Source organism: Epinephelus fuscoguttatus, linkage group LG4 (assembly GCF_011397635.1).
Source record: "Epinephelus fuscoguttatus linkage group LG4, E.fuscoguttatus.final_Chr_v1".
NCBI classification, from domain to species: Eukaryota; Metazoa; Chordata; class Actinopteri; order Perciformes; family Serranidae; genus Epinephelus; species Epinephelus fuscoguttatus.
This window is the reverse complement of record NC_064755.1, coordinates 29,008,936-29,026,643: the sequence shown is the minus strand read 5'-3', so window position 1 is coordinate 29,026,643 and position 17,708 is coordinate 29,008,936. Positions and strand designations below refer to the sequence as shown.

General features: G+C 40.0%; 3 protein-coding genes across 3 annotated transcripts; 2 read left to right on the top strand and 1 right to left on the bottom strand.

The window, feature by feature from the left end:
* Positions 1 to 305: 305 nt before the first annotated feature.
* On the top strand, positions 306 to 4,119 carry LOC125887510 (uncharacterized). Its single transcript, XM_049574375.1, has 3 exons — positions 306 to 338; positions 1,256 to 1,770; positions 3,323 to 4,119. Exons 2-3 carry the CDS (start codon positions 1,264 to 1,266, stop codon positions 3,488 to 3,490), a joined length of 675 nt encoding a protein of 224 aa, XP_049430332.1. The 5' UTR covers positions 306 to 338; positions 1,256 to 1,263; the 3' UTR covers positions 3,491 to 4,119.
* A 2,019-nt stretch (positions 4,120 to 6,138) lies between these two features.
* LOC125887512 (uncharacterized) lies at positions 6,139 to 11,450 on the top strand. Its single transcript, XM_049574377.1, has 3 exons — positions 6,139 to 6,183; positions 8,597 to 9,108; positions 10,129 to 11,450. Exons 2-3 carry the CDS (start codon positions 8,605 to 8,607, stop codon positions 10,234 to 10,236), a joined length of 612 nt encoding a protein of 203 aa, XP_049430334.1. The 5' UTR covers positions 6,139 to 6,183; positions 8,597 to 8,604; the 3' UTR covers positions 10,237 to 11,450.
* A 1,438-nt stretch (positions 11,451 to 12,888) lies between these two features.
* On the bottom strand, positions 12,889 to 17,114 carry LOC125887163 (UDP-glucuronosyltransferase 2C1-like). The gene is made up of 2 exons (XM_049573765.1): positions 16,945 to 17,114; positions 12,889 to 15,247 (listed from the first exon to the last, which is right to left on the bottom strand). Exon 2 carries the CDS (start codon positions 15,238 to 15,240, stop codon positions 13,624 to 13,626), a length of 1,617 nt encoding a protein of 538 aa, XP_049429722.1. The 5' UTR covers positions 15,241 to 15,247; positions 16,945 to 17,114; the 3' UTR covers positions 12,889 to 13,623.
* Positions 17,115 to 17,708: the final 594 nt, after the last annotated feature.

Genomic DNA, 17,708 nt, shown 5'->3' with positions numbered 1-17,708 from the left:
GTGATTACACACTGTCACAAAAACCTTAATGTGAGAGAGATTTTATGAATTCTGACCAAAATCAGTGAATTCAAATCAGTACATTTGGAACAAAAGTAAAAAAAAATTAATAGATACAAGAATAGTACAAGCACAAGAGTGTTTGATAAAAGTCCTGCAGTGTTCTGGAATATAATCAGACTGATAAAGTAAAGAGATGCTGAAAGTGAAAGTTTGTCTCAACAGGATGTTTCAGCACCACCCCCCTTACCTGACAGACAGGATGTTTTCGTACCATAATGAGAAAAGAAAAGTAGTTACCGTGACATTCGCACAAGGCACCAAGCTGATCTTGAGAAGTAAGTACTTCATAACTGATTACCAAAAATAGAAGGAAAAATACGTTTTATGTTTTTGATAAGTACTGAAAGAAATAGTCAACTTATATGTTGCATCTATCGTTTAAAATATTTAACATGTTGTTTGGTGAACAACAGACTTTTCCCTTCTGCTTTGATACCAGGCTGTGTGTTTGAGGGCAAAGCAATGATCTGCAAATAATCACCATATTTTCAATATTTTATACAAACAGTCTAAGATGGTCTTTGATGGGTGAATAAATTTGATCAGTTGGGCAACATGGATGGTCAGTTCAACAGTTAATCAGTTTCTAATTAAATTGACATTGTTTATTTCTGACGCTGTCAAATTTCCTACATGGGGTTGAGGATCATATCAGCTGATTAATCATCTACGGGCTTTCTCCTGTACCAAATGATCCTTATTATGTCAGCATTTGAAAATCTACTCAGTCAATGTCTAATATTTACACAAACTATCCTGAATGGCATTTTAACCAGGTGTGTTTCGAAGCAGCAGTCAGTAACTCGGGGGGACTGTAGCTCTAACTGAGGCAGACACAGCACCAGAATATCTCAAGACAAGTCAGTGAACAGTTGGTTCAAGCCCACCACTCTTCAACTTGCAAGAGGGTGGGACAGCTGTATGCTATATGACATGACCAAGTGTTAGCCAACAGTCAGTTTGCAGACTGCAGGAAGTGCACGTGAGAGTCATATTAGTAATGCTACAAACTGTTGGATCAACATGTTAGATTTCACAGATCAGAAGAGCAAATGACAACTCGTGATGCTGAACTTGGATCATATTATAGTATAACTTTATAGGGCACATTCAACTTTCTTTACTGTTGTGCTCAGGAATTCACATGATCTCTGATTTTTCATTTCTTCTTTCTTTTCTTCTCTTTCTGCAGAATTAACAATGGCAGAGCAGCAAATTATGGCCTCTACAGCGAGTAGAAAATTAAGACCACTCTGGATCTCTCACGTGAGAAGTGAATTTAAAAAGAGTGCTCTTGTGTCAAACGGTTTTTTTGGCATCATCCTTCTTTGCTTGGAGAAGTTCATTGAAAAAGAGTTTGCATGCCCTTGCAATGTTTATTGGAATGCTACGTTTGCAACTGCGTATTTTCTTGTTCCTGCAACTCTGGTCTTTGTGCTGATGATGAAAATTAAAGACTTTCAGTGTGGGATGTCTCGAAAGAAGATCTTTAAAACTGTGGCTTCCAGCATTGGCCCTGCCCTGTTTTGGATCATCATTGTGTTGTGGGATGGCCATTGTGTTGCCTGTATGGGGACAACCTGGTCAGGCAGTTATGTAGAAATTGACAAAGCAGCTCCTCAGAAATGGTGCAAACCAGCCAACCTCACCCCATCACAAGAGTTGGACTACAAGACCAGTACTCAGCTTTGTTTTTTCGTGTCTCAGGTAAGGAACAATCCGATGTCCCTGAAAATCGTTTGTTGGCATTTGTCAGGAAATGACCTGGAAACAAGACCGATGCTGCAGCTGAACAGCCCTGTTCCTAACTGAGTGAAATAAGTATTTAAGTGGCAGCCATGATAAGAGCTGGTCAAATTCTCTGAATGCTAAGGAACAATGCTTTATTTCTTCCCTTTTGACTATTTGACCGCAGCCTAAAGAGTCTACAGTCATGCTATGATGTGGCAGGCCTTGGGTATGATAGTTTATAAAGGATTCAAATTTCAAATAAGTCATCAACCATCTATATGTGTTTAAAATAGCTGCTGAAATGAGCAAGGATTCTTTTTAATTTTGGGGGGCATTTTAGCCTTTAATTGACAGGGCAGTTAAGCGTGAAGGGGGGAGAGAGACAGAAGGAGTGACATTGGGGGTCCACAGGCTGGAGTCGAGCCCGGGTCCCTGCAGCAAAGGCCTCATACATGGGGCGCCTGCTCTATCCACTAAGCCACCAACGCCCTGTTAGCAAGAATTCTGTTGGCTAAAGTTCACATGCGGTCTTGTCAAACCGCATGTTTGACTGTTAGGTAAAAGCTGATATTCCCAGAGATAAGCTCTCCTTGTTTTCCTTTTGTGCAACGAGTAATTTCATTCAGTAGGCTACAAAATCAAATGATGAGTTGACTGTACACTTAGCAAGTGAGAAGCCAATAATTTATCAATACATGTGTTCAGCAAGCATAAACATGTAAACATGCAGACAGCGATATTCAATATGCTCCGTCCACAGTCTCTCATCCACCGTCACTAATGTTATGTCTTACGCAAGGACAGCACACTAGCTCCACTGATAGTGAATTGTTACTAATAAGCTCAAATGACAGCTGTCTGTATGTAGACTAACTTAGTTTGACACTTATCTTAAAATGCTTTTAAACTTTGCTGCTGGCTGAGACAAACAGCCCCAATCATCTAATCATCTACGTCATCACGCTAATTTGAATACATTTTCTGGAACTTTGAGGTGCGGTGGAAACGCAAACCACACAGATTACCAGGAATTCTTTTACCCAGGTAAATAAATTCCTGGTAATAAAAGTTCCTGGAAATGTTGGTGGAAAAGGGGCTAATGCTAACATGCTGGTGTTTAGCATACAGGATTTTTTTTTTTTTTTTTTACCATGTTCACAATCTTAGTTTAGCTTGTTAGTGTAGCAATACTATCAATTGCTAAAAAAAAAATCAGACCTGGTGATAATGCCAGCTTAAGAGCATAAATGTATGCAGCTACTCAACAGTTGTTGAAACATTTCCCCAAATACTTCAACTGTTAACCTCATGGTGGTGCTAACAGAAAATTTAGAGGATCACCAAAGTCGGTGGAATTCATTGTCAAGGAACCACGAATAACTTTCTAACATTTCTTGGTAATGCATGCAGTTGTTGGAGAAGTGGAAATCAGTAGAAAACTGATCAACTTTCTACAAAATTTGTTGCAGTGTTGATCATCTTAATTTCATGTGTCTTTTTCTTTGTTTTTCTTTGGTCTGTGTTTTAGGTCATAGGAATGGTGATGATCGCATTGTTCACTGTCATATTGGGAGTGTATTTTTTCTGCTGCAAAGGGTGCAAAAGGATGCTTCAAAAAATATGGCCAGTCAGTCACTCAGCAGAAACCCTGGAAAGTGATACTAATGCCCAGTGCCTTCAACATATTTGTGAATAGTAATAGAAAGATAAAATGGACACAGCGTTAAAAATGAAGGAGACTGAAGACTTTGGTGATGGTGATAGAATCATTAGGCCTTCTGTAGAAATCATTTATTAAAATAATTCATGGATAAAGCTGAGAAAAAAACCTTTGACTGTCATTAATCACGTTATTGTATTGAAAGGAACAAGTCTGGCAATTAAGTGGGCCATTTTGGTGAAATAAAATAAAGTTCAATCTGCATCAAAAGAAATTTATCTAAAATCAGTTTGCATGTCTAATTCCAGCTTCTTCATCTGGAGGCCACGTCATGTCAGTAACTTAGACAGTGGAGACAGGTGTGTATGTTGTGTGTATGTTGTGTAAATAAACAAGTTCTGCAGAAACAGATTACATCAAGAGGCTTTTAAGAACTATTTACAAGAAATATTTTACTTAAATAATGATACCTTTTTTAACATTGCCTACTCCAACTTTGAAAACCGTCTCTGTACAATTATATGAAATAATTAATACATGACTATTTCTTGATCATTATTTGTGATGATGTGAATCTTTTTGATTTTGATTTTCTGTGATAAGAATGAAACAAGAAATTTCCTTTACTCTCTACAAAATCTTAACTGAAACAAGAGCTGTAAACATAAGAGTTGTAAAGCTAATACTTATTATATCTGTTTCATTTTGTATATTCCATGTATTTCCTTTTTCATGTAAGCTATGCATTTGCTGTATCACAATGAAAAAAAAATAAAAAACATTTTAAATGACAATTATTTATCTTTTTATTTTTAATAACTGAAAAAAATTGTTTCTTATTAAAACACCATTTTCTTTTTAAGTTTTTAGGGAATCCACATTTATTTCCTTCGTAGAAAAACAGACGACAGAATTTCACAAAATCTTTTAAGTATCATATTCAGTTCATGTGGATTGAATTAATATTTAATAATATTTAACAGTGTGGTTGCCTTTCATACTACAAAACTCACTCTTACTGAATGAGTGATCCCATTTAGTCCCCAAAAATGTGAAATCAGAGGGGCAGAAAAAAGCTGCACTTTAAAGTGCTGCCAAACAACATTGTATGTATTTCTGTCTCGAGGAGACATTTTTGATCTTAATTCATTAACCAAAACTTTCTTCCAAAAACTGTCCACATGACCTCTGGGTCACTAATGGAAGGTAAGTGTCAAGTTTCATTCACAACTGGGCCTAGAGGGACTCCATGGAGAAGGAATCACAAAGTATTGAGGTCCATTTTGAAAGTTTAAGTCAGTTTTATTTAATTATTGACTCTTTTAGGGGAATAGCTGAGTCTCCTTTAAACAACTGCCAGAAACCTACAAGTCTGAGAAACTGTAAGTTTATTTGTACACTGTCAACTCTGTCTTACTGCTGCATTTGTGCCACTCAAAGCAGGATGGCTCTTAAGCAACATTCACAGTCTTTATTTAACCATCACCAAATAGTATTGTTGCCTAAACCTAACCACCGACCCCTTCTGCATCAAGATACAATGCAAAAGGCTGCCCTTGGCGTCATTTTAGTCGTTTGCCCAAATGGCAAAATATGACGAGTAGGAATGAGATCAGGTGGGAATTTCAGGAATTGTCGAGTGGCCACGACCAGCTCGGGCAGCCACCTGGTGGAGATCTGTATTCTACTGAGTGCACTCAGTTAAGATGTGGAAAGTAAAGATTTTAAACCAAAAGGTATTTCAATCAGACTGACAAGTTTAGCTGACATTTATTTAACTATAACATCCTGTGGGTAAATTGGTTGACCTCTACTCCAAACCCTTTAGTCTGTCAGCAGTAACCTCACTTTACAAGTTACCAGGCCACTCTCAGCACACACCAACAACATGCTGGGGACCTTCGCTCTTCCATCACTGCTTTAACATGTAAGATATCCCTCACATTTCTTTAACAGCCCGTATTTGCACACAGAAACGTTTCACTCATGTATTTTTCTTTGTATGTTGACAGATTTTGATGTAGTGATAGTGCTGACCCAGACGCCTACTGTTTTTACAAGCTCAGAAGTTGTTCTGGACTGTAACACTGATGATGGATACTATGTCAGGTGGTATAAAATGGTTTCTCAGTTCACCCAGCCATGGATCGGGATTCTCTTCAGATCGATTCAAGCCTCATCAAACGCAGATTATCTGTTCACCATAAAGAGGCAGGAGACTCTGCTGCCTGTTACTGTGGGACATGAGGCAGCTCTGCTTCTGCAGCTGTATCACTGTGATTGCAAACAGGCGGTGGCTTAATTTCACAGCTACAATCTTATGACGACAGGTGAGATTCAGCCCTTTCAAATAAGACACTGCACACTATAAGAACACTATCAATGTGCATTAAACTTTAACCACATCAGGCAGTTATTACAGACCGTGACAAAAACCTTAATGTGAGAGACTCACTACAGATTTTATGAATTCTGACCAAAATCAGTTTAAATCAGTACATTTTGAACAAAAGACATTAATAAATTGATTTTACAGAGTGTTTGATAAAAGTCCTGCAGTGTTGTGGAATACAATCAGACTGATAAAGTGAATGAGATGTTGAAAGTGAAAGTTGGTCTCAACAGGATGTTTCAGCACCACTCCTCTTGACAGGATGTTTTCGTACCATAATGAGAGAAAAAAATAGTCACTGTGGCATTCACACAAGGACTCAAGCTGATCTTGAGAAGTAAGTACTTCATAACTGATTACCAAAAAAGAAAGAAAAATACATTTTATGTTTTTGATACGTACTGAAAGAAATAGTCAACTTATAGGCCTATGCTGCATATATTGTTTAAAATATTTAACATGTTGTTTGGTGAACAACAGACTTTTCCCTTCTGCTTTGATACCAGGCTGTGTGTTTGAGGGCAAAGCAATGATCTGCAAATAATCACCATATTTTGAATATGTTCTACAAACAGTCTAAGATGGTCTTTGATGGGTGATTAAATTTTATCAGTTGGGCAACATGGATGGTCAGTTCAACAGTTAGTCAGTTTGTAATTAACTCAGACATTGTTTATTTCCGACACTGTCAAATTTCCTCCGTGGGTTGAGGATCATATCAGCTGATTAATCAGCTACGGGCTTTCTCCTGTACCAAACGATCCTTATTATGTCAGCATTTGAAAATCTACTCAGTCAACGTCTAATATTTACACAAACTATCAGGGGCGGGCTGGGGTTGAAATTCAGCCCAGGAGCTTGATTTGGAGAGGCCTTTTTTCCGATCGCACGACAGACACAAGTGGAACCGTAATTTTAATACGAATACTTCATTTGCAGTATAAAAACAATCTAATGATATTAAACACAACACACACAGATTAGTCAGTCAGTAGAGTGTATTGAATATAGCCTAATATAATTCTATGCAAAGACCTATTGCCAACCCAGTCCTGCATAGAATTATATTAGGCTATATTCAATACACTCTACTGACTAATATAATTCTATGCAGGACTGGGTTGGCAATATAATTCTATGCAAAGACCTATTGCCAACCCAGTCCTGCACACTGCACCTGTACCTGGCACTGTTTTTTTTTTTTGGTGGTTCCTGCTCCGCTTTCCTCCTCCTCCTCCTCCTCCTCCTCTTCCACCTTCTTCTCCTCCTCCTCCTTCTCCTGTCCCTCCTCATCTGTCTCTTCCTCCTCCTCACTCCTATGACTGGCATTATCTTGTCCCTCTGCATCAGCTCCACGACTGACACTGGTCTTGTCAGCTAGTTAACAATAACAGCAACAATGATAAACTTTATAGCACTTACGCAAAGAATTCACAGTGTTAGAACACAAATACAATATAAAAATCAACATAACAAAAGTCACACACACACACACACACACACACACACACACACACACTGTAAATGAATTACTCACTTTAATGTATTTTTCTTGAGCTGGTAAAAATGGCTATGTAGAAACAGAACAGGAAAACAGCTGTATTATAAAGCCTATTCCAATATTAGCCTATCTTTTTAACTTTGAACACAGACTCTCTCCTGAAATAGGCTATGTTTTCTTTTGCAATAAAGAAATGTGTGCGTTTTTCTGGTCAGTCATTATGGATTTTATTTTTGATTGATAAAGCAGATTAATGATTTATGCACGTATGGTGTGAAATTGCTGATAGGCTACCTTTAATGTTCTACGTGCCCTGAACACATCCAAAAACACAAACTAGAGTTCTCAATGGACCTGAAAATTACAACCCGATCCTGCGGGTTTTTCAGCCCAGGCCCGACGCAGCTGACACACCATCATTAGCCTAATTGTCTGCCCGAAAAAACAGGAAGCCCGAGGCCCGACCCGGCCCGAGTCATTTGCATATTTTTTCGGCCCGAACCTGGACCGAACCCGCGGGTCCGGTCGGGTTTGTCGAGCCGGCCTGACCCGTCTGGGATGATAGGGCCATGTAGGCAGTGCTTGCTAACCGCTCGTATCCCCCCTTAATATGCAATATATTAGATTGACCCAGTCTTACGTTCCACTCTGTGCCACTGCCACCTGCGGCTGCAAGGGCAGGCTGCTGCGCTCAAAAAAAGAAACAAAAAACGTGCCGACCACCGGCCGGTTCCGCCTGGAACAGACCGGCCGATCGGGAATACTCCCGAACCTCCCTATGGCCAGCCCGCCCCTATCCTGAATGGCATTTTAACCAGGTGTGTTTCCAAGCAGCAGCCAGTGACTCAGGGGGGACTGTAGCTCTAACTGAGGCAAACACAGCACCAGAATATCTCAAGACAAGTCAGTGAACAGTTGGTTCAAGTCCACCGCTCTTCAACTTGCAAGAGGGTGGGACAGCTGTACGCTATATGGCATGACCAAGTGTTAGCTCACATGTAAACGAAGCTCGCTGTGTCCTGGTTAGTCAGTAATGTTAGTAATGCTACAAACTGTTGGATCAACATGTTAGATTTCACAGATGAGAGGAACAAATGACAACATGTGATGCTGAACTTGGATCATATAACTTTATAGGGCACATTTGACTTTACTGTTGTGCTCTTGTGTGGCCTTTTGCCCCTCACTATCAGGAATTCACATGATCTCTGATTTTTCATTTCTTCCTTCTTTTCTTCCCTTTCTGCAGAATTAACAATGCAAGAGCTGCAAGCTATGGCCTCTACAGCGAGTAGAGAAGGAAGACCAGCCTTGATCTCTCATGTGAGAAGTGAATTTAAAAAGAGTGCTCTTGTGTCAAGCACTTTTTTTGGCGCCATCCTTCTTTGCTTGGAGAAGTTCATTGAAAAAGAGTTTGCATGCCCTTGCAATGTTTATTGGAATGCTGCATTTGAAACTGCGTATTTTCTTGTTCCTGCAGTTGTGGTCTTTTTGCTGATGATGAAAATTAAAGGCTGTCAGTGTAAGAAGTCAAAGGAGACTGCTAAAACTGTGCTTTCGAGCATTGGCCCTGCCCTGTTTTGGATCATCATTGTGTTGTGGGATGGCCATTGTGTTGCCTGTATGAAGACAACCTGGTCAGGCAGTTACATAGAAATTGACAAAGCAGCTCCTCAGAAATGGTGCAAACCAGCCAACCTCACCTCATCACAAGAGTTGGACTACAAGACCAAGACTCAGCATTGGTTTTTCATGTCTCAGGTAAGGAACAATCAGATGTCCCATACGCTGCAGCTGAACAGTCTTTGTTTAGGAAGGTTCCTTAATGAGTGAAATGACCTGGAAGTATCAAAGTGGCAGCCATGATAAGAGCTGGTCAAATTCTCTGAATGCTAAGGAACAATGCTTTAGTTCTTCCTTTTTGACTATCTGACCGCAGCCTAAAGAGTCTACAGTCATACTACTGTAGTTGCTCTGTGAAGCTGAGGCACAGTGGTTCTTTGAGCTAAATGTTAGCATGCTAATATGCTAAGAGTGACAATGCTAACATGCTGGTGTTTAGCTTACAGGATTTTTTTATTTTTTTTTAGCATGTTCACAATCTTAGTTTAGCTTGTTAGTATAGCAATGCTATCATTTGCAAAAAAAAGTCAGACCTGGTGATGACGCAAGCTTAAAACAACACTTACTTTTCTGGAAATGTAACTATCTAACGTTAGCACTGTCACCTTATTCTAAAACTCATCAGTCATCACTGACTTTTAAAACTCCGGGGTTGCATTTGACTGTCTGTCTTGGTTGTAACGTTACACTCGCTCTCCTCTTCCGTGTATCTAACGTTACCTTGCCAACACCTACGTCTATCATAGACGTAATGAGGACGTAATGGAGGAGGGGGAGTAGGCCTTCGGACGGAGGTGGAATTGTGGATGTTCACATTTTTTCTAAGTGCTGTGTGAAATGCAAGAAAGGTAAAAGTAACTTTAAGAGCATAAATGTATGCAGCTACTCAACAGTTGTTGAAACATTTACCCAAAAACCTCAACTGTTAACCTCATGGTGGTGCTAACAGAAAATTTCGAGCATCACCAAAGTCAGTAGGATTCATTGTCAAGGAACCACGAATAACTTTCTAACATTTCTTGGTAATGCATGCAGCAGTTGTTGAGCTACATCAGTGGAAAACTGACCAACTTTCTACAAGATTTGTTGCAGTGTTGATAATTAGCTATCTTAATTTCATGTGTCTTTTTCTTTGTTTTTCCTTGGTCTGTGTTTAAGGGCATAGGAATGGGGGTGATCACATTGATCATCGTAGTGTATTTGAGCTTCAAATGCTGCTGCCAACAGGAAGTCAGAGATGTGGAAGCTCCTCGGCCACGAAATTAACTACAACAGGGATGCTACCGGTGACATTCCACTTTAAGAAATTAAAGGATAAAAAGATAAAATGGACATAACTTCAAAAATGAAGGAGACGGAAGGCTTTGGTAATGATTAAAGAAGTCCCTACTGTAGAAATTCATTCATTCATCTTCTAACCGCTTCATCCTCTTGAGGGTTGTGGGGGGGCTGGAGCCTATCCCAGCTGACATTGGGCGAAAGGCAGGGTACACCCTGGATAGGTCGCCAGACTATCACAGGGCTGACACATAGAGATAGACAACCATTCACACTCACATTCACAACTACGGACAATTTAGAGTTATCAATTAACCTAATCCCCAATCTGCATGTCTTTGGACTGTGGGAGGAAGTTGGAGTGCCTGGAGAGAACCCACGCTGACATGGGGAGAACATGCAAACTCCGCACAGAGGGGCTCCCACGCCCGGCATCGAACCGGGAACCCTCTTGCTGTGAGGCGACAGTGCTAACCACCACACACCGTGCCGCCCCTACCGTAGAAATCATTTATTAAAAGAAAGTATGGATTAAGCTTAGTAAAACAGTTTTATTGTCATTAATCATATTGTTGTATTGAAAGGAACACGTCTGGCAATTAAGTGGGCCATTTTGGTGAAATAAAATAAAGTTCAGTCTGCTTCAAAAGAAATTTATCTAAAATCAGTTTGCATGTCTAATTCCAGCTTCTTCATCTGGAGGCCACGTCATGTCAGTAACTTAGACAGTGGAGAGAAGTGTGTACTTGTGTGTATGTTGTGTAAATAAACAAGTTCTGCAGAAACAGATTACATCAAGAGGCTTTTAAGAACTATTTACAAGAAATATTTTACTTAAATAATGATATCTTTTTTAACATTGCCTACTCCAACTTTGAAAACCGTCTCTGTACAATTATATGAAATAATTAATACATGACTATTTCTTGATCATTATTTGTGATGACGTGAATCTTTTTGATTTTGATTTTCTGTGATAAGAATGAAACAAGAAATTTCCTTTACTCTCTACAAAATCTTAACTGAAACAAGAGCTGTAAACATAAAAGTTGTAAAGCTAATACTTATTATATCTGTTTCATTTTGTATATTCCATCTTTTCATCAAAGTAAAAACTGTGAAATTAAAGTTTGCTTTAACTTGTCTATGTAATTACTTTGTGGTGCTTTTACTGTTGACTGTACACTTTGGTCTGTCTGAAAACTTGTAACGTCTATAATTAAACACAAATCAAACATGAAATAACAATATATTACATGTATTTCCTTTTTCATGTAAGCTATGCATTTGCTGTATCACAATGAAATAAATAAAAAACATTTTAAATGACAATTATTTATCTTTTTATTTTTAATAACTGAAGAAATTGTTTCTTATTAATATACCATTTTATTTTTAAGTTTTTAGGGAATCCACATTTATTTCCTTCGTAGAAAAACAGACGACAGAATTTCACAAAATCTTTTAAGTATCATATTCAGTTCATGTGGATTGAATTAATATTTAATAATATTTAACAGTGTGGTTGCCTTTCATACCACAAAACTCACTCTTACTGAATGAGTGATCCCATTTAGTCCCCAAAAATGTGAAATCAGAGGGGCAGAAAAAAAGCTGCACTTTAAAGTGCTGCCAAACAACATTGTATGCATTTCTGTGTTGCGGAGACATTTTTGATCTTAATTCATTAACCAAAACTTTGTTCCAAAAACTGTCCACATGACCTCTGGGTCACTAATGGAAGGTAAGTGTCAAGTTTCATTCACAACTGGGCCTAGAGGGACTCCATGGAGAAGGAATCACAAAGTATTGAGGTCCATTTTGAAAGTTTAAGTCAGTTTTATTTAATTATTGACTCTTTTAGGGGAATAGCTGAGTCTCCTTTAAACAACTGCCAGAAACCTACAAGTCTGAGAAACTGTAAGTTTATTTGTACACTGAATAAGAACTTTGATCTTTTAGACAAGAACATTCACAAAGTATTCTGATCTTTGAATCAGACAAACAAGCAAAATCCCAAACGGTATTGAGATATCATCAGGTACTGTTTTGACCAGCCTTTCTCTGTTTATAACTCTCAACATTCTTCAGATAAGAAGTGTCAGTGTTACTCTTAACACAGAGAGTCACACCAGAGATCTGATTTCCTGCCCGACTGGGCCCAATCCAACCAGCAGAGTCCGGACTGGCCTGTAATTTCTAATTATTTATTTATCCAGGATTGAAACAGGACGGGTTCTGGCCAGTGTACCTGTTTTTTTGTTTGCTACTTGTTGGCTGCAACTATGGGAAGAAAAGTGACGCAACAACGGAGCAATATAGTGGAGAACAGGCAAGGCAACTTGGTTGGCAGTGTTTGCTTCTGCCTCCCCAGTAGTAGGAGAGGCGCGCATAACATGCGGCAAAGAGCGGTGATCATTATCTGCATGCCACATCGCCATGGGCCTTGCACATTAGATGCACCAGAGCACAGCCCACTCTGCCAAACCTGTCATGCACAAGACGACAGACACTTGAAATAACAGAAGGAAGAGAAGGAAGTGGTGCAACAAAACACATTAGCCCTCAGCTTGTAATAAATGTTTTAATATTTGAAAATAGTTAACATGTAAAATACAACGTATTTTGTTACAGCAGAAATTCAGGTTTTTAATGGAGCTCAGGCCCAAAATGGCTGCCTTGGTTCAGGCTTAGGTCAAACTGTGCAGGTTCATGTAGGGTCAGGCCTGATCTTTGGGGTCAGATCAGTGCTCCAAATCACACACTCAAAATTTGAAAGAGGATAACAGTAATTGAAATTTAAAAAATACTTTAATTAAGATGTTGATGCAGGTGCAAACTTCTCTTCTTGAAGCTCACATACACAAGCTGTGCCCGTGTTGAGCAAAATTTATACATCTGTGTTGAATCAATGCAGTACCTCTGTGTAGCTGCGTACACTACACTGTAGACTGCGCTGTAGCTGGACGTGCGTCGCCCCATAACACCCTCATAATGCATGATATGGTCTTCATAGAAAGTGTTACCAAACTGATAAATTCATTGAGAAGAAATCAGAATCAAACTATAAACTGGATGCATACCTACAGGCCACAAGCTTGAGCTAGACATGCTGAATGTGGCCTCCAACCAACCTGGAAAGGAAGAACTTCAGACAAAGTCTATTTCACGTCTGGGTTCTGATCTGACAAAGACTGAAGAACTCTGAATCCTTCAATGCTAGATCTCTCTCCTACTGCTTTGGCTCCTCTGCCTGCAGCTCCTGCCTTGATCCTTCGTCAACATGTTTTGGGAGACAAATACATATTGAAGTGCAATCAATCATACTCGCTGACACAGTTTCAATTGGACTGATTGAACATTTTATTTTTCATGTCACTCATGTTTAACTTTTTTCCCAACAAAACAAATTCTCCACAGCAACCTTACAATTAAAATGCAGGTGAATGTAACAAGCACAACTAAAGCCAACAAAGCAGCGATGACATCAACAGAGTTGTAAACAAACCAGGACATTTTGTTGGACTGGGCCTGCAGATGACGCGCTCCTTTATGTCTGATGACATATTCAATCCAAAACATCGCCTGGTCCAGCGGCTTCATGGGCTGATCTCTGTGCAGCCGTGAGAGTTTCTGCATGTTTTCCCTGTAAGAGGAATTGTGAATAGCTGTCATCAGGGCATCAGCAAAGATGTGTCTGTCCAGCTCTGCAATGTCCACAATCACAGCTCCCCCCTTTGCTTTGATTCTGGAGAGGTTATCAGGCCGATCGAAGAATAAGGGAAGTCCAACTACAGGAACTCCATGGTAAATTGCCTCCTGAACTGAGTTAGTGCCTCCGTGCGTCACAAACACTCTAGTTTTGGGATGTCCTAAGAGGTTGTTCTGCGGCAGCCAGTTGACTATTAACGTGTTGTTGCCCAGGTTGGCTGGCCTTTGTCCCATATACCTCCATATAACCTTCTGAGGCAGCTGGGCAAAGGCTGCAGCTATTTCCTCAACAACATCCTGAGGAAGCTTCCCAATTAATGTTCCTAAGGTCATCATAATGACCCCGTGATCTCCAGAGCTCTGGACAAACTCCTCCAGGTCTGCAGAGAGTGGCTTTGGGGGCTTGCACTGAAATCCTCCCATGTATACTATATTTGGCATTGTTGGACGTGGAAACTCAAAGACAAAATCATTCCTCATAAGCCATATATCTGCATCGCGGAAAAATGTTGAGTAATCCACACTGGGACCCAAGTACTTCTCAACTAAAGGTTTGTAATGAGGTTCTGTGATGCATGACATTGTGTACATCCCAAAAATGTAACTCAAAACATTCTTTACTCTTTGAGGGAAGGTCATCTTATCAGTCAACTCTGTTGCAGTGAAAGGAATGTATGACAAAGGTGAGGGGGCCAGAACGAAATGAGCTTCACCTTGAATGGTCCATCTGACATTATAAACAAGAGGAACTTGGAGCCAACGTGCCAGTATTGTCCCTCCGCCGATGCCAGGGTCAGCCAAAACCACGTCATATTTGGCTTCATGGAAAGACTGCATCAGCTTTTCATCTTCAAACATCTGAACGATCATTTCACTCATTCCCTTGTGGAGCTGAAAGAACTGGTCCACAGCCAGCCGCTCCATCTGAATACGAGTCCAGATTTGAGACCAAACAGATGAATGTCTACCTTTAAACAAGATCTCCAGCTGTCGAGACAATAAGTCTTCAAAAAGGTTTTCGTCAAATCCACCAGGGCTGGGAACAGTGACAGAGGTGTAGAGAGGAGACTTTTCACTGATGTACCAGCTATCAGACGCCCGAACCACAGTGACCACGTGGCCTTTGGCATGCAGTTCCTCTATGAGCACTTTCATGTTTATCCAATGGCTCCCGTCCAATGGGAACACCAGGACTTTGCCTCCAGTGACACTGGATAGTTGAATCAACAGTAGGGCAAATGTGATGAGAGAAGAGTGAGGCATCTTCATACTGACGTCCATCAGAGACCTTAACAAATGCACAAAAACAAAACAGTGAGAGAGTACTGCCTGTGTAGTCTCGCCACCAGACAATCAGAGATCTCCGCCTTCTGATAGTCTGGGGACATCCTTTCTAAAGTGTGTTTAACACTAGCCTCGCATCACCAGGCTCTTCAAGCGAAGAGCCTGGTGTCTATTCACTCTGAATTTTGTCTGGATTTTGGTTCCGGTCTAAGGAGCAGATGCGGTATTCACCAAATTCACCAAACTAAAAGTATTCACCATAGTAAAACTTTAAATTCTGGTGCACCATCGATTTGGGGTGATGAGGGGTGTAAGAAAATCGATTAACTTAATGGCTTGGGGCTTTTCTTGTAAATTATATTCTTTAAATAAAAAGTTTCACTGCATTTTTATTAGCTTGGTGCTTTTATTTTTACGGAAAGGCACATCCATCGAGTTCCAGATCCTGTCTCACTTGCCCTGGTTCCGTTTCCTTACCAAAATGGCCACTGACGGCCCCAGACTAGTTTAACACACCGGCGAAAACGGCCGGCAACAAAGCAACGCCTCTTGCATTTTTGAAAAGGACACGCCTTCTCAGAAACGTGCGCTCCCCCCTTTCTTGTCCGCAAGGAAACAAACACACAGAGAGCTTGAAAATGGATGCCGAGAGATTAAACTCTGTTTTATCAAACGTGTGCTCATCCGTGAAGAAAATATTTTTTCCAGCGGATGTCTTAGTTACAACATGATTGAGCTAACTGGAGTAGTTTCATGTCGTATCCGACAACGGGAGGCTTTCAACAGATGACGTCCTGATGTTAGCTTTGCTGCTGCTGTTAGCTGTCCCTGTCAGCTGATGCTTTCTAGACATCTGCTGGTTTTCTACCCGGAAGTATTTGTAAACAAGGCGATTCCCTCTATAGTCCGGCTGGACGGATGAGTCATGGCCTTGTAAAAGATTATGTTTATTTCTTTTAGTTGGCGAGAATGTATCGCTGCAAATGCGACAAACGTCCACTAACTTTGACAGCGTTTTCTGCGAGCACGCCTGAGCCATTTTGTACCGCTACATGTGTTTCTAGTGGGACTATGTTTACAAGAACAAGAGTTCAGCGAGCCACCGAAGGACCGCCCTTGCAGATTTACTATTGGTTCTGCAACGTGGGGAGTTTTTTAAACTCTGAAATTGTATCCGCCCATCTAAACACAAAATCAGGGAGAAAGTCATCAGTCTTTACTTAAGCAAAGCTTCCAAAGACTGACTTGTGAGTCTACTGCCTGTGTGGTTCGCATGTTTGTGTCTACAGTCATTCTATAACATGAAATGCAGTGGTTGAAAATAACTTAATATTTTTACTCAAGTACTGGACTTAAGTACAATTGCGAGGTACTTGTATTTTGTAATTCAGTGCTACTTCATCTACTTCTTCTCCACAACGTTTTAGAGGGCAATATTGTACTTTTCACTCCCTAAAGTATTTGAACCCAATAGTAACAAGGTCTAGTTTTACTTAAAATGACATGCCCCCCTCTTTTCCCTCTAAACCTCTCACATTGTATCTTTTAGATAACAGTTTGAGGCCAAAAGCGATGACTATTAACAAGCATTACTTTCTGTTAAGCTTCACACATACATAATTCGCAAGACTTGCACAGACCAACAAAACACACTTGGGATGTCTTCACATGTGCATAACAAAGTTTTATAGTTTCACTTACCCAAATCCACAGGTACAGGAAAGTTAATCCAACTTCAGCTGGCAGGTTTTGAGCACAGTTGGAAAGAAAAGGTGGTGAATGCACCTCCTTGTCTCTTCTTCAAAGTCATTATGAGTTGAAATGTACTTACATAATGCACATGAGCAGCTCTGTTGTAAAGGGGCAGATAAGGGACCTGTTGTATAATAGACATGGTGTAACTGCAACAACAAGTTTAGTTGTAAGCATGTTGTGCCATCTAGTGTCAGATCAGTGTATTTGATGTTATCTTGCACATGACTGGCCTGGTTTATATCAGTGCTCTGATGAGGTAAACATTTTTCCACTGCTGCTGCACCCATGTTCCAAAATAATAATTTTCCAAAAAGAACAGAGATATAAAACTATAGATTTCTGGCAAAAACTTTGGTTTTAAATATATAATTATAGTGCAAATAACATGTCCTTTTTAGAAACGCATGCATTTGTGACCAGAGGGTGAGGACTCGAACCATCTCAGACAGTCATTTTTACCAATTTGACATAAAGGGACAGCAGAGATAAGACTTCCAAGTAGTAACAATCAAACCTAATTAGGCTCTCTTAAGGTGGACTGATCTTAGAGGTGGCCCAGCCAACGTTGCTACACATAAATAACTTGCAAAATACTCATTAAACAATTTATTTACTCCTCTTCATGCCCTATGGGACATAAGGCTTCAATGAGCTCTTTCCATTGCATTCGATCCTTGGCAGCATGTTGCGCCTCTCCCCATGACAGATTC

Bases quoted from the DNA above. Each gene is read 5' to 3' on its own strand.
- LOC125887512 (XM_049574377.1), top strand. From the start codon at position 8,605: ATGCAAGAGCTGCAAGCTATGGCCTCTACAGCGAGTAGAGAAGGAAGA. The intron at 9,109-10,128 runs GTAAGGAACAAT...TCTGTGTTTAAG, and splicing joins ATTGGTTTTTCATGTCTCAG to GGCATAGGAATGGGGGTGAT.
- LOC125887163 (XM_049573765.1), bottom strand. From the start codon at position 15,240: ATGGACGTCAGTATGAAGATGCCTCACTCTTCTCTCATCACATTTGCC.
- LOC125887510 (XM_049574375.1), top strand. From the start codon at position 1,264: ATGGCAGAGCAGCAAATTATGGCCTCTACAGCGAGTAGAAAATTAAGA. The intron at 1,771-3,322 runs GTAAGGAACAAT...TCTGTGTTTTAG, and splicing joins TTTGTTTTTTCGTGTCTCAG to GTCATAGGAATGGTGATGAT.